General features: G+C 31.9%; 1 protein-coding gene across 2 annotated transcripts; it reads right to left on the reverse strand.

Moving 5' to 3' along the window:
• Positions 1-1,103: 1,103 nt before the first annotated feature.
• LOC143076724 (cilia- and flagella-associated protein 119-like) lies at positions 1,104-16,198 on the reverse strand. Of its 2 annotated transcripts, XM_076252584.1 has the most exons (10): positions 16,067-16,198; positions 12,881-12,912; positions 12,441-12,506; positions 9,753-9,922; positions 7,904-7,974; positions 6,661-6,777; positions 5,207-5,267; positions 3,739-3,789; positions 2,237-2,338; positions 1,104-1,386 (listed from the first exon to the last, which is right to left on the reverse strand). In XM_076252584.1, the coding sequence occupies exons 1-10, from the start codon at positions 16,118-16,120 to the stop codon at positions 1,193-1,195; spliced, it is 918 nt and encodes a 305-aa protein (XP_076108699.1). In that variant the 5' UTR covers positions 16,121-16,198; the 3' UTR covers positions 1,104-1,192. The 2 variants fall into 2 exon arrangements, with proteins under 2 accessions (XP_076108699.1, XP_076108700.1); XM_076252585.1 differs by lacking the exon at positions 3,739-3,789.
• Between the last annotated feature and the right edge of the window lie 7,727 nt (positions 16,199-23,925).

Here is a 23,925-nt window from a genome sequence, read left to right on the forward strand (position 1 = left end):
ACCCCTTTTTGGCCCCAAAATATAGCGGTTTTACAAAATTGTTAAAATGTATACTTTTCGTTATTTATTGGACAGTAGAATGCTTCTGCTACATAAATATGGGCTGTTTTTGATAATACTATGTTCATATATCGAGTACTAGCACCATTAAATCATGCTAAATTACTGAAATCTTCACAATTCTAGCATTTTGGTTAAATTTTAGACGGTTTCCGTGTAAAACGAAAGTGGCCGCATTCCTGTTCATCCAAAATATTTAAATGCAAGTTGTATTTGATGATAATACATAACAAAAAATAAGGTTCAGGATGAACGTGGATGCGGCCACTTTCATTTTTGACAAAAACCATCTTAAAAGTGACATTTTTTGGCATATTTGGTAGATTTTTCATATTTGAGCTTGAATGGGAGCAATTTTAATGACTAAATTACTTAAAATCTTTCACATAAATTAATTGAATCAAATTAAATAGACACTTAAGTGATTAAAAAGTGGTCAACATCTTTCGTCAGATAAACCTGAAATTTGAGGCCAAAATCAGTCCTTACCGGAACTTCTCCTTTGGTTTCCGGTTTCAGTCAGCTATACAGTGTGATGCATTTTCAGATTTATCCTTAAGCCTCACACATTATAAAATATGCATTAACCTTTATATGTAAATGCTTCAGTTTAGCAGTTTCTGTTGCTCTTTTTTCCCTGACTACATACCCAGCTACCATCAGATGAAATTATGTTAGCCTTAATTATGTCCATACTATTTTCAACACTAAAACCAAATAAACTGTGGATTATTTATTAGTCAAGGGATACCCTTTTCTTGGTTTTGTGGGTACCGGTAAATCATGAATTTTAATGTTCAAAGATGTACATTATATTCTACTCTTGTGTGCAGACTTTGGCAAAACTACGAAATAAAATAACCTCAAACGTACATTTTTCCTCAAATGCACAAAAAGCTATCCATAAAAATAAATTGACAGTATTTTACCTTCATACTGAATTAATATTTCACACAAAATACTGCAAGGTTCTGAACAACACTTAGTTTTGAGGATAGACAAAATAATTCTCATCAATATCTTATTTTATATAACAGTCAAAATTCTTATATACTTAATATAATTTTATTTCATTATATGGACAAATAAAAATACAAAATTCAACAAATATAAATAAGTCATTGATAGTCCGCTATTTCTTTTTCCCCTTTGGTGAGCCTCTAGCACCTTTTCCAGATTTTGTCCCTTCTGTAACCTCTAACTTTTTATTGAGACTATCTTCTGTGCTTTTGATTTGTTCTTCAACAGAAGTTTTCATTTTCTTAATTTCGTCAGATAAGTATGTCTGTATCATTGTACGTAACTCTTTCCTCGCTTGTGATTCTTCTGCAATGTAAAATATTTTTGTGGTGTCAATTCATTTTGAAGTATTTTCTTACAAAATTGATGTTTTTTCATGGTATAATTGCAATATTTTTTTAATGTAAATAATGGGTCTGGGCAATTTAAATAATAAGTATATATATACATATATATTTGTATGCAGATTTTCCAAAAATCCCAATAAACAATCTTTCATTTTTGTCTCCCTTCAAAAATTGCAATACATGTTGTAATTATGAACACAATAACTTCTGAATTTACAATAGACTTTAAGAGTTTTTTCATAATTTGGAATGTATAAAACTGTAACACCTAAAGCATTGCATGGACATTTAATGGTCAAAATTAATTTAACACCATGTCTGATATTAGCTCAAATACATGTAGATTTCAAATATAATTTATAAATTACGAAAATCAAAATTGTTGTCATGTGAAAGATCTTGTCTTCCTTTGATTACAAAATTTTCGATTCAAACTCCTCATAATTCATGGAGGCAAAACAGTATATGTGCAGTATACATCAATGAAATGAGACAGCTACCAACATTATTCACAAACAAGATAGAAGTTGATAATTGGCTATAAACTATGTCAAGCTACAGAGCAAAAAGTAGGATTTTGATTTTAGAACTAAATCCCAATCACACTTTTATATTTCAAATCTGATCTTTATGGTAGAATAGTGAATATCAAAAAAGAAAACTTTCAAAACATTGAACACTAATTTATCAAAGCGACTGGCCAGAGTTAGCTACATTTACTTGTATATAAACACAAAATAAGACTACATGTACTATGACCTATACATGTAACATAGACCAATCAGCAACAATGTTAGATATTTGATTACCTGGTTCAGGAGTTTTTTGTTGTTCTGTAGTTGTCTCCCCTTCTGTTGGTTCAGTGGTCTGTTCAGGGGAAACCTCATCTTCTGGTGGGCTGGTTTCATCAGCTGTAAATGTATATAAATATAAACCTTTGTGTTTAAATTTGAATCAACACACTATCAAATAACACATGTAAATTATGTTCTGGTATTACCATTTTTTTTTAGGTTTGATCAAACAAAAGTAGTTTCATGTATTGCCATAATTTGTATTCAAACCTATATTAAATTTGTAGCTTTCTGAAAATTCAAGTTCATGGTTTTTGTATACTAATGCACGAAATCTATAAAAAGTGGTATTATATAAATAATAGTGAATCCAGTTTATTAACTGCAAAATTGCAAAACATTTAAAATTGTCCTGAATATGCATAAAATAATTTCCACTGGACATTAAACAATAAATCAATCTATTAAAGAGTAGGTTACATTTTCTTTGAAATTAGTAGAACTGTATGAGTTCTCTAAGTTTCCATCAATTAAAAAAAATGTTACCATTATAAATTGCAGTATGAATTATAATACTCTGTCAAAGACAAAAATAAATAAATGCTTGGGGGAACAATTTTATACTTGCCGGTCTGTTAAAGTGAAAGCTCTGGACTTCAATACAATACATATTTGTGAATATGTGATTTTCTACTGTTAATATTATAATTCAATTTGGTACTTTATTTAGGGGATTACTGGATATTAAGGGGAAAATCAGTAATAATACAAAAAAAAATATGTAAATATATGAATATGATGCAAGATATTGGTTTTGGACTTGGACTTGATGTGATAAGCCCTTCCCAAGCTTATAAGCCACATAAAAATTAGTTAATAATTTTTTTAACATTACATCCACGTGGATTTATTCTAACAGGGGTTAATAACCGAATATGATACAAAATAGGTTATTTTCTACATTTTCCAATTTTGTCATGTAGGAAAAATTAAGAGTTTCACTCAGTGGGACACAAAGCAGTGAATTCTAACTTTAGCATTATCACAAATTAAGATTTTATATTTCAGTATAATCAAACAAATATTTTTATGAAAATGAAATCAGATCTGAAATTCCAAGGAACAATTTGTATACAGTTCAGAAGACTAACCATACATTTGTTTTTAGGAGACTGCTTTAAAAAAAATCAACAAAAATTTACTTTTTTTGAGAAAAAAACAAAAAAAATATTGTTTATTCATCAATAAAATTGAGAATGGAAATGGGGAATATGTCAAAGAGGCAACAACTGGACTAAATAGCAGACAACAGTGGAAGGCCACCAATGGGTCTTCAATGTAGCATACTGTACTTCTTACAAAAAAAGGGTAAAAAAATTACTATAATTTCTGCGGAAATACTGGCTCCTTGCATGCAAATGTTCAACACGCTCTAAGAAACTTTTTTTTTAAACTATCTACTCCATAATAATATCTAGCAAAACTCTATATTTCCTAGAAGCTATTTCATTCTATACCTGTACCATTGGCAGTATATAAAATAATATCTTCATCACCATCATCATCAGCTAAAATGTTTATAATATTGTTCTAACCATCACTTTCATCTTACGAAGCTTCTCATTCCAATATTTTTTCCTCTCATTAAATAAGACTTTTGACTCTGGAGAATATAACTTTTGAACCAGTAACAGAACTTAAATGCCCAAAACTAGTACATTTAAGATTTTGGTGCTGACTTGTTAGCAACTGCAAATTCTGGTACTCAGTCTAGTAAGAAACCTAACAGAAGTCAAATTAGGCTTGTGTTCACTGCAATTTGGGTAAAATTAACATTTTTCAAAGATTTTGTTGTGAATAAAATTCAAACTGATTTTTTTCCCCAAATTGCACTGATTGCAAGTATATTTTACTTCTTTCAGTTGCTTCTACTTGACCAAGTTTAAAATTGCCTATTTTTTTCAAAAATTAAAAGGGGCAGTATTAAGCAGAATCGAGATGAGAAACTAAATATTTTTCTTACCCATGGTAAAAAACACAGACATGTTAATACAACTATCAACATACACATATATCCACTATTCATGCAGGAAAAAAATCTACTAATGAGTTAGATTACATTAATTCATGCATTATTACTATTATACTTTGAGAATTTAGATCATTACAACAAATTTCAAAGAAATTCAAACCCCTCCACATGTTTCTGTAATAACCTCTTCTGGTATGCTTGATACAAAGTTTTGGAGGCAAACTATATGTAAATTAATCTTATGATCCAATACACATTTAATAATGTCTCAATAGGTAATCTGGAGTCGATTTCACAAAAAAACTTAAAACTAAGATTGGTCTTAAAAGTCATGAACAAATCAGTATACTTACGATCAATCTTAGTCATAAGTTTTTTTGTGAAATCGACTCATGGCCCCTTGGTCATAAAACTTTAATCCTTATTCAGAGTACAAAATTTATGCTCATAACACCAAATTCAACATTTTAATTCGTTGATTTCTGAGTCTCAGTACAATAATTGAGCATTGAAGTTATATGACTGCCAGGCATTGTCTACTTATCCAGGCTTTACCCAATGGAGCTGAAAATAATTTTTGTTTTGCTACATAATTTGCCACCTTAAATTGAATGGTAAATATTAGTGCCCGTTTTTTTTACATGTAACGGGAACAGTCCACCAGCTGTGATGTCAAGTTCAGTCTTTATGATGAGTAAATATATTTTACAAATTTCTATATGATAATCATAGCTGAAACCCCCCCCCCCCTTTTGTGAGAAAAATTGTGGTTTATTATATATGAAAAAAACGGACACATGACTAGAGCGGACAGTCAGTGGGGCCCCCTTTTAAAAATATCTGGATCCACCCCTGAATGTATAAATTGACTGCACAACTAGCACACCTGCAGTATAAGGACCTTCATTTGAGAAAAGTTATCAAGGGAAGCAACTCTGCATATGACGGCTTACCTTCAGATGGTGGTGGTGTGACAGGTAATCCAACATAAGATAGAGAAAGGTCTAATCTCACCTGTAAATAAAAAGTAACATGTGAGCTGTGTTGGATAGAAATCGACCTTATACAAATTAATATCAATACAAGTATCTGTTAACTTATTTTGGGTTGACAATTGACAAAATCTGTACACAAAGTCTGAAACTATTAGAAAATTTAGAAGTTATAAGAACACTATAAAATAGAACCAAATTCGTCTTTTATAAGGTATTGGAATGTTCCAAAATCCATCGACGTCTCATCAGGACGTCGTGATTGGGTGTTTTTAAGCTCGGGATTTCGGGATGGATCGGGGAATTCTTTTTTCAAATTTCGGGAAGTCCGGATTTAAATTTCTTAAAATTCGGGACCTCAGGATTTCATATCTTTATGCCTGGGATTTCGGGATCAGGACCCCTCCGACCCCCCCTCCCTATATAAGGTTGATTTCTATCAGATGCTGCTCATAGTATTATTAAAATTGAAAATGGAAATGGAGATGATGTCAAAGAGAAGATACAATGCTTTAAATTTAAAAAGACATTATCGTATTACATGTTAAACTTCTCATTTGGAATGTCCTATGACTGCAACAGAAACAAATCTTTATAGATATTTTCAAATGACACCTATTCAATATAAAATTATTATGAATAGATTTTAAAAAATTATCTGACACCTCCTAGAACGCCATTGAAGACACATTTAAGAAATTTCAAAGATTTATATAAATAACTTCTTAATTACAATTTTTTTTCTCTCCATAAATTTATGATAATCAAAATTTTAATAATCTATGCAGATATAAAGAATTCAGAAATTATCACAAAAAAATGTGCATGTATCAAAATCATAATAATAAACTTTTGCAATTCATAATTTCAGTACTAAGTGATTTTCCTTCCTAAATTTTTTACAATAGCCTTAAGGTGGTACCCAGCACTTTCACTAAAATTAATTTGGCTCGTTTAAATTTCTTAAAATTTTGACAAAGTATGTATATATCATGTATATACTTTGTCCCTTTGACAAAAATATAAAAATTTCAAATAATTTGAACCAACCGTTTTTTTTCAGAAAAATTACACTGGTTATATATCAGTTTGACAAATACTAATTTTGATCATTTAGAAGCTTAATATTCCCTTAACAACATAACGTAATTAAAACATTTAGCTGATTTTACAGAGTTATCTCCCTGTAGTGTTAGGTACCACCTTAATTACATTTCCCTTCCATGTAGTCCAGGATTCTCAATAACAAATATCGTACTGAAGATGCATGAAATATTTGCCACTGGATTTTAAGCAACCAACAATCAATAAATAATAAATGCATGCCATTTTCCAAGCTGTTGCTTTCTTTTTGTATATTATATTATTGTCCAACTGAGTGAACATTACAAAAGGATAATAAAGTGTATACTTACCAGTGGTGTAAAGGCATATTTGTACATTTTGAAATGTCTGAAGTATGTATTGACTGTATATTCTGTGATTTTTCTGACTTCATCTGCATTAAATAACTCAATACTGTGGGGTGGTCTCTGTAAACAAATGAATAGTTGGTTGTAGGTATAAACTCCTTTAACTTACTATTGTTATTGTTTATATTATGTAATTTATGTATGGTGGTCTCTCTCTATATATAGGGTCCTATATATCTTTGTCTGGAACATCAATTAAGTATTTCCTATTACTTTTATCAACTTATAAAAATGTATTGTAAATTTCAACAAGATAAAAAGGTTATAGTAAAATGAAAACACATTATTAATATTAAAGCTCTATATTGACCAGTCTTGTCAAGTTAGGAATAGGTTGAATATAGATAGCATAAACTTTATCTTTGTATGACATTTAGTAAGCTGTCTTATTGAATATTTTTTATTAAACATGTGTATATATCCTTTTTTAAGCTAACCTGGCCCAAAGGGCCAAGTGAGCTTTTCTCATCACTTGGCGTCCGTAGTTAACTTTTACAAAGATTCTCTTCTCTGAAAGTACTGGGCCAAATTTAACCAAACTTGGCCACAATCATCATTGGGGTATCTATCTAGTTTCAAAAATGTGTCCGATGACCCCAGCCAAGATCTATCTGCCCTGAAATTTTCAGATGAATTGGACAACCGGTTGTTGGGTTGCTGCCCCTGAATTGGTAATTTTAAGGAAATTTTGCAATTTTTGGTTATTATCTTGAATATTACTAAAGATAGAGATAAACTGTAAACAGCAATAATGTTCAGCAAAGTCAGATCTACAAATAATTCTATACGACCAAAATGGTCAGTTGACCCCTTATGGAGTTATTGCCATTTATAGTCAATTTTTAACAATTTTCAATTTTCATTAATTTTGTAAATTTTAACAAAATATTTTCCTCTGTAACTAAAGGGCCAAGTTTATTATAGATAGAGACAATTGTAAGTAGAAAGAATGTTCAGTAAAGTAAGATCACCAAAACACTATTTTGTCATGAATCCATCTGTGTTGTTTGTTTAATATGCACATACACCAAGGTGAGCGACACAGGCTCTTAAAGAGCCTCTAGTTGTGTCTTATAAGAATATATTATTTATTTGTTATTAAATTTTATTTGCTCAAGATATACAATATTGTCCTATCTATTTTTCCAAAAATAACAGGATGATTTTCAACAGAAATAAAACTTACGTTGACAGCATGACACAGAACCATTTCTTTAAAATAGTTAAATGTCTGGTCTACATTTCCAAATGGAGTCTCTGAAAAATTACAATTGTAAATATCACTATCTTCAATGCATACCCGTAGCCAGGGGGGTTTGAGGGGTTCGGACGAACCCCCCCTTGAAAACAAATAAGCACTGTTAAAGTCAATGTTCTGTTCGAATTGTGACTGTTAAAGTCGAGTTTGTGAGTCCAAGGAACCTCCCCTTAAAAATTCCTGGCTACGGGCTGCAATGCATGTCAAATACAACAATTTCTCTAAGATGGAAATGTTTTCAATTACTGCACTTTTCGTTTAACTATTAAAACAACATCATTGCCATGAAAAAAGTGACTCTGTGTCATAGTAAAGGGGGTTGTAATAATGGGGAAATAAAAATTTTGTCACACACGGGGCAACATTTTTTCTCTGATTGTTTACAAAACAAAAAAGTTTAATCAAACAGAAGGGGGTGAGGGATCTAAAAATGTATGAAATTTTACAGCTACAGATATTTCTGACGTGGGAAATTATTAATAAAAATTTAGAAACTAATAGTAAGGTTGTTCAGTTGGCCAACTTATTAAGAGAAGACAAATAGTAATTTATTTAATTATACATGTATCTAGAAACAGAACCTTCATAATATAATTTATTGCTATGTGTACAAAAAAGTTGTCTTATTTGTAAACACAAAATTAAGAAAACTCAATGGAAGGCGAGATAATTTAGCTCTTTTAGCTAATAAAAATCTTAGAATTATAAAAAATCATGTGCTCTAAACTAAAATCTATAATCCGCAATTATCCAGTCAAATATCTTTAAGTCTGAAGGAAATTAATAAAAAATTTGCCTCCAAGAAATACTGTATATAAAAAAGAAGATGTGGTATGATTGCTAATGAGATAACTATCCACAAAAGATCAAAATGACACAGACATTAACAACTATAGGTCACCGTACGGCCTTCAACAATGAGCAAAGCCCATACCGCATAGTCAGCTATAATAGGCCCCAATAAGACAATGTAAAACAATTCAAACGAGAAAACTAACGGCCTTATTTATGTAAAAAAATTGAACGAAAAACAAATATGTAACACATAAACAAACGACAACCACTGAATTACAGGTTATTTTCGTGGGTGTAAAATTATGTGATTTTCATTAAATAAGATATCAAATTTATTCGTTCATAGTGTGTTAATTTACGTTTTTTGATTGAGTTAAGCCTTCCAATTGATATTTTATCGTGTGTTTTTCTATGTTGTGATGTTATGCTATTATTTCAGAAAAAGGGAGAAGGTTAGGTACCACTAAAACTTTTAATCCCGCTGCAAATGTTTGCACCTGTCTTAAGTCAGGAATCTGATGTACAGTTGTTGTCGTTTGTTTATGTAATTTATACATGTTTCTCGTTTTTGATATAGATTAGACCATTGGTTTTCCCATTTGAATGATTTTACACTAGTAATTTTGGGGTCCTTTATAGCTTGTTGTTCGGTGTGAGCCAAGGCTCTATGTTGAAGGCCATATATTGATTTATAATGGTTTACTTTTATAAATTGTTATTTGGATGGAGAGTTGTCTCATTGGCACTCACACCACATTTTCCTATATCTATATATACGAAATAATTTGGAGGTTATTATCTTGACGGATTCAAAACTTTTATCAATACCTTTGTATGTTCACTTTTAATTTAGCGGAATTTATTTTGGTGATTTTGTTCTATCGGTGAAAATCTAAACCCCACGAAAATTACCTGCAATACGGTATCTTTTACATGTTGATTTTGAATGGCATCAATTCCATAAGAAAATAGATAAACATACCAATACAAACTTCATGGGTCTTCTTCACAATAGAGAACACAGCAGAAGTTTTCTCTCTGTTAAAATTATTTTCTCTGGCAAACATGATTGTATAAAAATACAGATCCATAACAATCCCTGTCTTTATATTGATCCTAAAGTCGTCCAGGTGGAATATGTCAGCTAGAACTCTGGAAAAACAAGAAGAAATATAGGTAAAACTTTATATTGGTCCTACAGTCATCCAGGTGGAATATGTCAGCTAGAACTCTGGAAAACAAGAAGAAATATAGGTATAACTTTATATTGGTCCTAAAGTCGTCCAGGTGGAATATGTCAGCTAAAACTCTGGAAAAACAAGAAGAAATATAGGTATAACTTTATATTGGTCCTAAAGTCGTCCAGGTGGAATATGTCAGCTAGAACTCTGGAAAAACAAGAAGAAATATAGGTATAACTTTATATTGGTCCTAAAGTCGTCCAGGTGGAATATGTCAGCTAGAACTCTGGAAAAACAAGAAGAAATGTAGGTATAACTTTATATTGGTCCTAAAGTCGTCCAGGTGGAATATGTCAGCTAAAACTCTGGAAAAACAAGAAGAAATATAGGTATAACTTTATATTGGTCCTAAAGTCGTCCAGGTGGAATATGTCAGCTAGAACTCTGGAAAAACAAGAAGAAATGTAGGTATAACTTTATATTGGTCCTAAAGTCATCCAGGTGGAATATGTCAGCTAAAACTCTGGAAAAACAAGAAGAAATGTAGGTATTATTAGTTACATAGTGTGCTAGTGACCTAATACGGTATATATGGGGTCAGTAAATTCCATATGGGGTGAGAGCGAAGCTCGAATCCCCATATGGAATTTACTGACCCCATATATACCGTATTAGGTTACTAGCACACTATGTAACGAATTTATCTTACCGACTATCTTTACGTGTGAAATTTAGACCTATCAAAATGAGCAAGTCCTCAATACTGTTAGCATTAAGAAACTACTTCCATTGATCCAACAAAAACAGATACTAACAATAACAACTTGTGAGGGTTAAATGTGTTATATGAATTTATTTCAATCTTAATCATCAATTTTTTCGTCTGTTGAAACCTTTACGATTTTTTTCTCAGTACCGTTTTGTTTTTATAAAGGGACGTAACACCACTACTAACCGTGTATGAAATAAGCCCCGCCTCCCTACTACCTTATATGGAATATAAAGGGACGTAACTCCACTACTAACCGTGTATGAGATAAGCCCCGCCTCCCTACTAACCTAATATCAAATATACACGGTCTCCACGAGGGCGCTTTTAACCAATCACATTCCTAGAAATGTATAGGAGGTAAGATAAAACTTTATATTGGTCCTATTAAAGTCATCCAGGTGGAATATGTCAGCTAAAACTCTGGAAAAACAAGAAGAAATATAGGTATAACTTTAAGTTATAGATTTTCATTGTGGAATCAATGAATTAGTTTTTACAAAGGAACCTTTAGGAGATAACTGTATTGTATTTTAAGCTCCAACGGCATCAATTGGGGATTTGATGGTCGCAAATTAAGTTTACTGGCAACGTTTTAGCGGAGACAGTAAACATGTATTTGCGACCATCAAATCCCCAATTGATGCTATCGGAACTTAATATACAATATTGTTATCTCCATTCTAATGAAACTGATAGAAAACAATGTTAAAACATGTATTTAAAATCTGTCATATGCTGTCTGCGCTTGCGCGTACGTCCGATAGCATCAATTGTCAATTGATGCCATGTAAATAAGTGACGTTATCCAATCAAAATGAATTTTACAAACGTTGTTGCATTAGAATTTGGAATATGTGTTCCTTAAATATGTTAATACATGATAATAAGATATAAATTGCCACCAAACACTCAATATTTTTCAGTTTGAATATGGGAATCTAGAAAGTGGGTTCCTGAAATGTGTTAGTAACCTTTATAGTGTTTCTTTAAATTAACTTGCATTACATGTATGTAACCAATGGAGTCAAATCTCAAATCCTGAGTATACAATGATAATGTTATTTTTATGAACACTAAAAGTACAAATAGTTTAAAATAAATAAGGAGATCAACACATACCAGTAAGTACATTTTAAAGTCATATGAAACGAGTGCCTGGTGAAAAATAATGTTTATCCAATTCTGGAACCAATGCATGTATATATCATAAACTTAAGTCTTCTATGCACAATTTATATTTTTTTAAGCATCCATATCGTATAATTGTCAAAAAAATATTCTCTTGGCTGTTATGATGTGAAAATATGGTAGCTAATTAATTGACGTGTTTTAAGCTGTTTACTCGAAGCAAACAATTAATTAACAAGAAAAATGAATTTGGAACAAACAAACTTTAACATGATATATCAGAAGTAGGATATAGTTATTAATGTTACCTGATGTCATATATTGTTATTTTTCAAATAAACTTACAGGTGATTGTTTTATCACTTAAATTACATAAAGTACACTTGACTGAAACCAACTAAGGGAGGAAAATGCATAAATGCTTAGTTACAATATTTAAGTGATGTAAATCTGAGAAAATACTTATTTCAAGGCTTGTGTTTCAATATCTTGAAGATGTGTTTCTTTTATATGGACAGTTCTTCAAATATTTTCTATAATAATACATGACAAAATTGAGAAACACTTTCTGTATAAGCAATGTACTTACTGCCTAACATGGTCAGAGTTCAATGATTCACTGATGCGATCCACATCATCAACAGTTAAGTCTGCCCTGTAAAATAACAAATAAAAAATGTATCATGGAAAATGTCAAACTTTTTGTCCCTGGTCAGTTTTAACTGAATCAACAGACTAGATAATTCAATAGACATGCAAACCGGTAATTATCTCCCTTTAGCAACAATTTCTCTGCCATGGTATAGAAATGGGAAATTGTGAAGTTGAATTTTGTTTGAACCAATTTTATTTTAAGGCAATTTTGAACAAGTTGTATATTCTGTAAAAAATGATATGTTAAAACAAAAGAAATTAAAAGTTTTCTCAAGACTGATTCATTGTATATAATTTATATATATAGTTGACTGACTATAGTACACCATAATATGTTTCATCTATGTATGACAGGCTTATAAAAGTTGTACCTACCATACACAAACTTTAGCTCTGTGGTCTCTTGGCTGGAAAAATAAAAATAAAGATCAATATACAATGTTTTATAATTCACAATTTTGAAATTACAATATCTTTTTGTGTTAACCTGATATGGCCCTTTTCAAGGTGTTGTTGACTGTTTTCCGAGGTCAATTTAAGCTGTTAACTGTTTTCAACCCTCTTTTTTAACTGTTATCAGCATTTTTGCATTTTTTGTTAACTGTTTTTGCTAACATCAAGGTGTTGTTAACTTGTTAACGGACCCCCTACTGCACCCCCCCCCTCATACAAGGTGCACAGCATGTAGTAATTTAAGGAGTTCTAGTGTAGGTATTTTTTTACCAGTACACAAGGAAAATGATTATTCGTCTTCAAATATTATAGTAACGTTGAACTGTTTATTCTATTCTATAAATAATTATGACATTACATTGGAATTACAAAAATTACTGGTGCTTTAAAATAAACTTCACCAAAAAAAAAAAATTCTCCTGATAACCAAGTGCATTTCATGGACCGCTTTGAGGAACATTTCAAATTTCTGAACTTGACTGTCAATGTCTTAATATCAGTATATTGTGTTTTTATTTTGTATTTTTTTGTCTTTTGTAAAAGCTCACAAGAGGTAATATGTTATTAAATATAATATTTTGTAATAATTGTTATGACGTGACATGATGTCTTTAAATAAAACTCTCTGCATCTACATGTCGTCACTCTAAAAGAGTACATCGACCAATCACTCAAGTATAGAATTTTACTTTGACATCTTCCAACATGACTTTGTAAAATAACAATTAATAAAAATAGTTCCAAATTGTGCTCATTTATGTACAGGTGCTGGTTAAAAACATCATCTATCTTTTGAATGTGCTCGTTAGCCACTGCAGAGGAGCTTGGTGAGTTTGGTCTTGAATTCCTCACTGCTCTCAATCTCTAATACTAAGCTCGTCTGGTAGTTTATTCCAGTCTCTGATGGCCCGAGGAAAAAAGCTGTGCTTGTAAATATCTTTGTTTGGCCTGATTTGTACATATCTTTTAGTGTTTGGTTGATGGAGTCTTGAAGTTCTTCTTGGTTTTAAAATGTGCGATGGAATTGGAATAGCAACCTTTTCACGGATGGCTTTACGAAAGAGTAATATACGTGCTATTTTTCTTCTTGTTTCTAAAGGTGTCAGGTTCAATTCTTCTAGAAGAGTTGTAACTGTTCCAGGCTCTCTTGAGTATTAGTTGCTTTTGATAAAGCGTGCTGCACAACGCTGGACCATCTCAATCTGATATATATGTTTTTGTAGGTGAGGGTCCAATGTGCTGCAAGCGTATTCAAGGTGAGGTCTGACAAGGACAAGATAGGCTTGTTTCTTGACTTTCTCCGGACAGGATCCAACATTTCTTCGTATAAAGCCTAGTGCTCTGTTTCCTATTAATAGTGACAACTTTATTAACTTGTTTGTCCCATGACATTGTGTTGGTAAGTTCAGCTCCTAGGTATGGGTTTGATGATACTGATTCTAGGATATGTCCATTGATGTTGTAGTTGATGGCTTGTCTCTTTTTGGTTATTGTACAAATGGGGTAAGGACATAACATTTTGACGGATTGAAAATCATTTGCCAAGTTTTGGTCCACTTTACCATTTTGTCAAGGTCTTCTTGTAGATGTCTTTTGTTAAATTGCTAGTTAAAGTAAGCTATCGTCTGCGAATAGGCGAATCTTTGATGTTATGTCGTTCCCGATGTCATTTATGTATAGAAGGAACAGCAATGGTCCTAAAACTGTTCCCTGTGATACGCCGGATGTTACTTTAGCAGTACTTGAACTTTCTCCTTCCAGTGTGACTTGTTGTTCTCTTTGTGTCAACCATGCTACTAACCAGGCAAGTATGTTTCCGTCAATACCGTATGATTCAAGTTTTTTCAACAACTGCTGGTGTGGTACTGTGTCGAATGCTTTACTGAAGTCTAATAGAAGCATGTCAACCTGTTGGTTATTATCCAGATTTCTAGTAATGTCCTCTGATGTTATGACAAGTTGTGACTCACACAATCTTTTTTGACTTGTCAATTAAAGGACTCAAGCTACACATGAAATTACAGGTCAGTATCATACATGTACACTTATACTATTTTCTAAAGTTTAATACGGTGTATCTTTGGGAATTTTAGGCATTTCAGCACATGGTTAGCTCTGCATCTAATCAAATCAGTTAGTTATATTCAATTCAGAAAAATTAACATTCTACTCAGTCTTCACAACAAACTTTTAAATCTACAGGCCCGGAGCTCAATTTTTGAAAATTTTTAGTTAGATTCTGTTGGCCTGTAGATATGATTTTTACAGGCCTGAGAGCAATTTTACTAACCTGGGCTGCCACTCAGCATGAAGACTGTATACTTTGCAAGAATTGTGGAGACTACGTATTTTTTTGATATTGTTTTTTTTAATAATATGGGTATGAAGTACCCTATCACAGTAGAAAATTCAATAAAAAAAAAAAGTCGGGGAAAATTTCCCAAATTTTTCATTGTTCTAATGAACTTAGAATCGGTCAAAATTTTTTGTCACGTTTTTGAATTTCTGGATCTGCGCAGAAATTTACGTCCGTTCCGGTCTTGTTTGCATGAGACTTTGAATAAAATGTATATTTATCAGTCTAAATACGGAACTTAATACTTATTCATTTTAAGAAATTGTTTTTTTATAAAAAAAAGAAATGTTATCTGATGACAGCGTTTCTTTGTTTACATTGAATATGACGTCATAACATTAACTTAATTAACATCACAAGTAAAATCCTGAACAACAAAACCAAAGTCAGAAACGTTACGGTATTTCCGTTTCTCTTTTTAACACGTTTGATATAAAAAAAAAAATCATATATGATACAGACTTCGTCCCCATTCACAGGTAATGCCTGCCTCATATTATCATAATCACTCATGACAGGAACATATATATTGTTAGATATATACTGTTCCCAGCTCATGACAAGTCAGCTTATGCTTCTTGTGCATAACAGATGTTTCAATTCTGTTCCTAATTTTTTGTACGGGTGTGTAAGTATTCAGTGAACCCCACATTGTCATTGACAAAGATAAGTGTTTGTGTATAAACAGCAGCAAATTTTATTCATTTGCATTTTATCTGGATTAGTGAGTAGATGAGGAAACAGTCATGTACCTGTATAAGTTTAGGGATTTCTTGGCCCTGCATTTCTTGAGATTCAAGAAGCATTTTGTAAAAGTTTTTTTGTCAGATGTCGGAAGTGCAGTTGCTAGGAGAATGAAAACTTCCGGTATACAATAATAACTGACACAATTCCGGGAAATCGTTCATTCCGGAGTTGTAATGATAACGTAAAACCGCACAGGACACCTGTTCACTTATCGATACACATTCGGTGTGCTGATTTAGTTTATTCTGACGGGCATTCATGTTTAGAAAGAGGGGCGTATTTCTTTTAATAAATTGTTAATTCTAAATTTCTTTGTTTTCAAAATTCCAATAGGGAACATTTATATAATTGTAAACGTCTCAAAAAAATTGGTTTATTCAAGGATTTGTATAGTACTATACAAATCCTTGGTTTATTGATACAATAATGACAATAATGAGGGAGAGGACAGGGATGTACCCTTCTTCTCCTTTCTCCTTTTCCCCATTAGAATAAAACATCTCCTTTTGAGATATTTTTTCTTGAAATATTAGATCATTTTTTCAAAGGAGAGATATTTTATTTTTTCTCCTGTCTCCAACTTTTTCTCCTTTCTCCTACCCCCTTTCTCCCTGTATCCCTTACCCCTGTCCTCCCCCTCAATAATGAATTATATAATTCTAAATTTCTTCAATGCATTTAAAAACAATATTGTTCATTGCAATGTTATACTGGGACTATATTACAGTAGTATAATAGTCCGAGGTTAAATTGATATGCTAAAAAAAATCTTTGTCCGGAGAGCAAAAAATGATGCATGCACTTAGACACATATGAGACTACTATAATTTTGTTAAAGAAGTCTCAACTGAAAATCTACAATAAAATGTCACGTTTTCCTATATTTGGACTTCATTTGTTCAAGGATTTGCTTAAGGTAGCAAATACAAAGATTTTTCATCCCCAATCAGACATCTCTAAACTGATGTAATTCCACTCATCCTTCTTTATATTTTATATATGAGGTACCAAAAGAAAAAAGAATGATTAATCTTTTAAATTGTGATAATTTCTTTATGACATAAATTATTACATAATTAATTGTTATGCAATTAGTTGCTATATTGTGATGTCCATACTTGAATGAGTTTCGCTTCTTTGTTATTCATAGCATCCTGATTTTTTTTTATAGATTCTTGCACAACACAGTTTGACCTCCTAATACCAATTATCATTAACTTCCCACTAGTGATATACAGTCACCTTATCACAAACTAAAATATGAACCAGGTGCTCCGCAGGGCGCAGCTTTATACGACCGCAGAGGTCGAACCCTGAACAGTTTGGGCAAGTATGGACACAACATTCAAGCTTGATACAGTTCTGAATATGGGTTTCCTACACAAAATAAATGTCAAATATATTGCAAAATATTGTGCCATTCAAGATTTCTTCTTAAAACTTTTCAAAAATTTGAAATTTGAAAAAATAAAAATTGAAAACTACTACCCCCCCCCTTTTTTGCAATTAGTTCAAATAGTTATCAAAGGTACCAGGATTATAATTTAGGACACCAGATGCGCGTTTCGTCTACATAAGACTCATCAGTGACGCTCATATCAAAATATTTATAAATTCAAACAAGTACAAACCCGACTTTCCTTTAAACATATAAGTAGTGAAAGGGAGGTAAATCCAAACATTGTATGTTAAATGTTTTTGAATTACCTCCCTTACACTGCTTCTAAATGGTCTTAATTGTCCATGGACGAGAAAAAAATTAGTCCCCCCCCTATTCCAAAAATGTTTAGCTGTAACCCCCCAAAGTCAACATTTACTATCTTTCATGGTATAGAAACTGGTGGTATGATTTCAAAGAGATTCATAACACAAGTTATTGTTTGAAAACTACAAAAATGCTTATTTTGGGCCCCCTTTTTGGCCTCTAATTACAAAACTAATGGGACGATAATCCCCAAAATGAATCCCAACCTTCCTGTGGTATTGAACTTTCTGGTAAACATTTTAAAGATCCATTCACTTAAAATAAAGTTATCTCGCTACATTGAAGACCCATTGGTTGCCTTCGGCTGTTGTTTGCTCTATGGTCGGGTGGTTGTCGCTTTGACATATTCACCATTTCCTTTCTCAATTTTATTATTGTCCAGAAAAAGAATGCCTCTTCAGACGACATGAAAGCATTGTCAACGCAAATATTTTTTTTCCGGTCGTATAAAATTATTTAAAATTTCAAAGTCAATAGACCATAATTGAGGGGGCGGGGCAAAATAATCTCTGTGGAAATGAGATGTGCCAATGCTAATACAACTGCATACCAAATATCATTGACCTACAACTAGCGGTTCACCATAAACTGACCTAATCACAAGCTTATACATCGAAACTAAGCAAAAATTTTAGTCAATAACCCTAATTGAGGGGGCATGGCCAAATAATATCCATGGAAATGAGATATGCCAATGATTAAGCAACTGCATACCAATTATAATTAACTTACCACTAGTGGTTCCTTATAGTGACCTAATCACAAACTAATACATGAAAAATAATTTAAGTTTCAAAGTCAATAGACCACAACTGAGGGGGCGGGGCCAAATAATCTCCATGGTAATGACATGTGCCAATACTTTTACAACTGCATACCAAACATCTTTGACCTTACACTAGTGGTTCTTCATAAACTAGACCGAATCACAAACTAATACCTTGTTGACACTGTTACTGGAAACAGCACACCAATGTCTCGCTTTTTGACTCAAGCGAGACAAAAACTACCTCTACCAAAATCTTCAACCTGAAGCGGGACAGACAGACGGACAGACCAGAAAATATAATGCCCATAAATGGGGTATAAATATGTGGAAATATTTAAAATTGGGGTATAAATATGTGGAAATATTTAAAATTTAGACAGATACAACCAGATGCTCCGCAGGGCGTAGCTTTATACGACCGCAGAGGTTGAACCCTGAACGGTTGGGGCAAGTATGGACACAACATTCAAGCTGGATTCAGCTCTAAATTTGGATTGTGATTAAATAGTTGACACAGCATAGGTTTCTGACACAGAATGAATGTGTTCTAATGAACTTAAAATTTTTGTTTTCTCTTAGAGCAATTCACTATGCTGTTGAATATTAATCCTCTCAAAAAAATGTTTGAAGAAATTTTCTTTTTTATTTATGAAATTTCAAATGAGAAAAATTGAACCCAATTTTTTTAATCACATCCCCCTTTCCCTTATTCCAAAACTAATCTCAATTAAAATTTCTAATGGAGTTTGCAACAATAACTACTCATTTAAATACATCATAAAATATTAAGATGTAAAAAAACTGCTTGTTATCACTGAATGGTAAAGATTATTTTAATTTTATCAGTTGGTAGTAAAAGTGAATATACATTGTATATTGTATATAACAAAGATTTAAGTTGATTCTGGACAAAGAAAGATAACTCCAATTAAAAAAAAATCTTGCTATTGCACAATATTTTGCAATTAGATATTTCTTGCTTACAATTCTGGACAAAGAAAGATAACTCTAATTAAAAAAAAAAATTGCTATTTCACAATATTGTGCAATTAGATATTTCTTGCCATTGCGCAATACTGTGCAATTGAAAAGACTTGCTATTGCACAATACTTAATATAATAATTTTAGATCCTAATTTGGACCAACTTGAAAACTGGGCCCATAATAAACCAGGTGCTCCGCAGGGCGCAGCTTTATACAACCGCAGAGGTCGAACCCTGAACAGTTGGGGCAAGTATGGACAAAACATTCAAGCGTGATACAGCTCTGAATTTGGATTGTGATCAAATTTTTGACATTACATGGTTTTTTTTTACACAAAACAAATGTCAAGATTTTACAAATCAATTAAAAATTTCTTCTTCAAACTTTTTAAATCTAAAATTAAATAGTTGACACAGCATAGGTTTCTGACACAGAATGAATGTGGTTTAATGAACTTAAAAGTTTTTTTTGCCTTTGAGCAATTCACTATGCTGTTGAATATTAATCCTCTCAAAAAAATGTTTGAAGAAATTTTCTTTTTATTTATGAAATCTGAAATGACAAAAATTAAACCCCCCCTCCTTTTTTTCACATCCCCGTTTCCCTTTTTCCAAAACTGATATCAATTCAAATTTCTAATGGAGTTTGCAACAATAACTACTCTTTTAAATACATCATAAAATATTAAAATGTAAAATAAAGTGCTTGTTATCACTGAATGGTAAAGATTGGTTGGTAGTAAAAGTGAATATACATTGTTTATTGTATAAAACAATAAAAAAAACTTCATCAGCAACATTTTATATTGGCAAATTTCCAATGAAGTTATTTACATAAAGTTATTGGCAAATAAAAATAGAAAATGACATCATAGTCATGTCTGGCAAATGTCCAACATACATTATCTAAAAACATTTTAGATAAGATAAGGAAAAAAAGCTTCATCAGCAACATTTCATATTGGCAAATTTCCAATGAAGTTATTTACATAAAGTTATTGGCAAATGAAAATATGAAATGACATCATAGTCATGTCTGGCAAATTTCCAACATATATTATCAACTACTATTCTATACAAAGAAAGATAACTCCAATTGAAAATTAATTGCTATTGCACAATATTGTGCAATTAGATATTTCTTGCTATTGTGCAATACTGTGCAATTGAAAATTTCTTGCTATTGCACAATACTTGATTTGGAATCCTGATTTGGACCAACTTGAAAACTGGGCCCATAATCAAAAATCAAAGTACATATTTAGATAAAGCATATCAAATAAGCCCAAGAATTTAATTTTTCTTAAAATCAAACTTAGTTTAATTTTGGACCCTTTGGACCTTAATGTAGACCAATTTGAAAACTGGACCAAAAATTAAGAATCTACATACACAGTTAGATTTGGCATATCAAAGAACCCATTTATTCAATTTTTGATGAAATCAAACAAAGTTTAATTTTGGACCCCCATTTGGACCAACTTGAAAACTAGGCCAATAATTAAAAATCTAAGTACATTTTTAAATTCAGCATATCAAAGAACCCCAAGGATTCAATTTTTGTTAAAATCAAACTAAGTTTAATTTTGGACCCTTTGGACCTTAATGTAGACCAATTTGAAAACGGGACCAAAAATTAAGAATCTACATACATAGTTAGATTCGGCATATCAAAGAACCCCAATTATTCAATTTTTGATGAAATCACACAAAGTTCAATTTTGGACCCTTTGGGCCCCTTATTCCTAAACTGTTGGGACCTAAACTCCCAAAATCAATACCAACCTTCCTTTTGTAGTCATTAACATTGTGTTTAAATTTCATTGATTTCTATTTACTTAAACTAAAGTTATTGTGCGAAAACCAAGAATAATGCTAATTTGGGCCCTTTTTTGGCCCCTAATTCCTAAACTGTTGAAACCAAAACTCCCAAAATCAATCCCAACCGTTCTTTTGTGGTCATAAACCTTGTGTCAAAATTTCATAGATTTCTATTAACTTAAACTAAAGTTATAGTGCGAAAACCAAGAAAATGCTTATTTGGGCCCTTTTTGGCACCTAATTCCTAAAATGTTGGGACCAAAACTCCCAAAATCAATACCAAACTCCCAAAATCAATACCAATCTTCCTTTTGTGGTCATAAACCTTGTGTTAAAATTTCATAGATTTCCATTCACTTTTACTAAAGTTAGAGTGCGAAAACTAAAAGTATTCGGACGCAGGACGACGACGACGACGACGACGCCAACGTGATAGCAATATACGACGAAAAATTTTTCAAATTTTGCGGTTGTATAAAAATTTTTGGATTCAGCATATCAAAGAACCCCAAGATTTCAATTTTTGTTAAAATCAGACTAAGTTTAATTTTGGACCCTTTGGACTTTAGTGTAGACCAATTTGAAAACAGGACCAAAAATGAAGAATCTTCATACACAGTTAGATTTGGTATATCAAAGAACCCCATTTATTCAATTTTTGATGAAATCAAACAAAGTTTAATTTTGGACCTTGATTTGGACCAACTTGAAAACTGGGCCAATAATCAAGAATCTAAGTACATTTTTAGATTCAGCATATCAAAGAACCTAACTGATTCCTTTTTTGTCAAAATCAAACTAAGTTTAATTTTGGACCCTTTGGACCTTAATGTAGACCAATTTGAAAACGGGACCAAAAGTTAAGAATCTACATACACAGTTAGATTCGGCATATCAAAGAACCCCAATTATTCAATTTTGATGAAATCACACAAAGTTTAATTTTGGACCCTTTGGGCCCCTTATTCTGTTGGAACCAAAACTCCCAAAATCAATACCAACCTTCCTTTTATGGTCATAAACCTTGTGTTTAAATATCATAGATTTCTATTTACTTATACTAACGTTATGGTGCGAAAACCAAGAATAATGCTTATTTGGGCCCTTTTTTGGCCCCTAATTCCTAAACTGTTGAAACCAAAACTCCCAAAATCAATCCCAACCATTCTTTTGTGGTCATAAACCTTGTGTCAAAATTTCATAGATTTCTATTAACTTAAACTAAAGTTATAGTGTGAAAACCAAGAAAATGCTTTTTGGGCCCTTTTTGGCCCCTAATTCCTAAAATGTTGGGACCAAAACTCCCAAAATCAATACCAACCTTCCTTTTGTGGTCATAAACCTTGTGTTAAAATTTCATAGATTTCCATTCACTTTTACTAAAGTTAGAGTGCGAAAACTAAAAGTATTCGGACGACAACGACGCCAACGTGATAGCAATATACGACGAAAATTTTTTCAAATTTTGCGGTCGTATAAAAATTAAGGGATATATAATTTGCAGAGAAAAAAGTAGGAGAGTTAAAAATAAATTTTCAATGTCTCAGAAACCTAATAATAATAAACATTAGCATAAACATAAGCATTATGTGGTTGGTTCCATGAATTTTGTGTGAGAGTAACAAAGACAGTGTTTCACTCTCGTAGCTAAGAAACCCAAAAGGTTGACTGGAATATACTAAAATGGTCATCCTTTGGTCTTCTTTCTATAGACATCGTTCAGCGGTTTGATAAGTTTTTTTGTGTTTTGGTCTTGTTTTACTTTTCCAGTATGCAATGAATACCATATTTAATGCATGGAACAATTGTAAGGTGCAGTGCACCATCTGATCTTGACCTCATTTTCTTAGTTTAGTGGTTAAAGTTGTTTAGGTTTTGGTCGGTTGTTCTAATACTATATGCAATAGCCAATAGGTTAACTATATTTGGTGTTTGAAAATAATTAAAGATTTATGTCATGTTTAACTTGAACTTATTTTACAGTTCATTGCTCAATGTTATCTTTTTAATTTTTTGGTCTGTTTTTGGGATACGATTGCACTCAATTTTTGCAGTCGTATAAAAATAAAACACAATAGGCCTAAGTACATTTTTCATACACTTTTAACCGTGATTGGTTATTTTGTAACTATGCAGATTACTTAAATTACATTGTACATGTGCAGTTGAATTAGTTTTGAAAATAATATTATCCAGCTACATGTATACATGTGTAAATGAAAACAATGATTCTTATTCTAATTGCAAAAGGTAAACTGTATGGAATGATTGTAACGTGTGTCTGTCAGACTATTATAATCAGACCATGACATCATCATTGGTCAAACAAGCTTTCCAGGTAGAAGTTTGTTTCTAAGATTCATACAATATGCAAAAGGTCAACTTTATTTAAAGAATGTAAAGAACTGTCTAGCTGGGTTTATCTGACCTTGGTCTCATTTTCCTGGTTAGATTTAGTTCTCGTCTTTGATGTGCTATAAGGTCAGCTATTTTCACAGCATATTTGGTGTATGGAATGATTGTAA

The sequence above is a fragment of the Mytilus galloprovincialis genome, chromosome 5, assembly GCF_965363235.1.
Source record: "Mytilus galloprovincialis chromosome 5, xbMytGall1.hap1.1, whole genome shotgun sequence".
Classification (NCBI taxonomy): Eukaryota; Metazoa; Mollusca; class Bivalvia; order Mytilida; family Mytilidae; genus Mytilus; species Mytilus galloprovincialis.

Coding starts and splice junctions, on each gene's coding strand:
- LOC143076724 (XM_076252584.1), bottom strand. CDS start 16,120: ATGCTTCTTGAATCTCAAGAAATGCAGGGCCAAGAAATCCCTAAACTT. Junction 12,913..16,066: donor AAATCCCTAAACTTATACAG/GTACATGACTGT, acceptor TTATTTTTCCAG/CCAAGAGACCACAGAGCTAA. Junction 5,268..6,660: donor AATATGCCTTTACACCACTG/GTAAGTATACAC, acceptor TTTTATTTACAG/GTGAGATTAGACCTTTCTCT.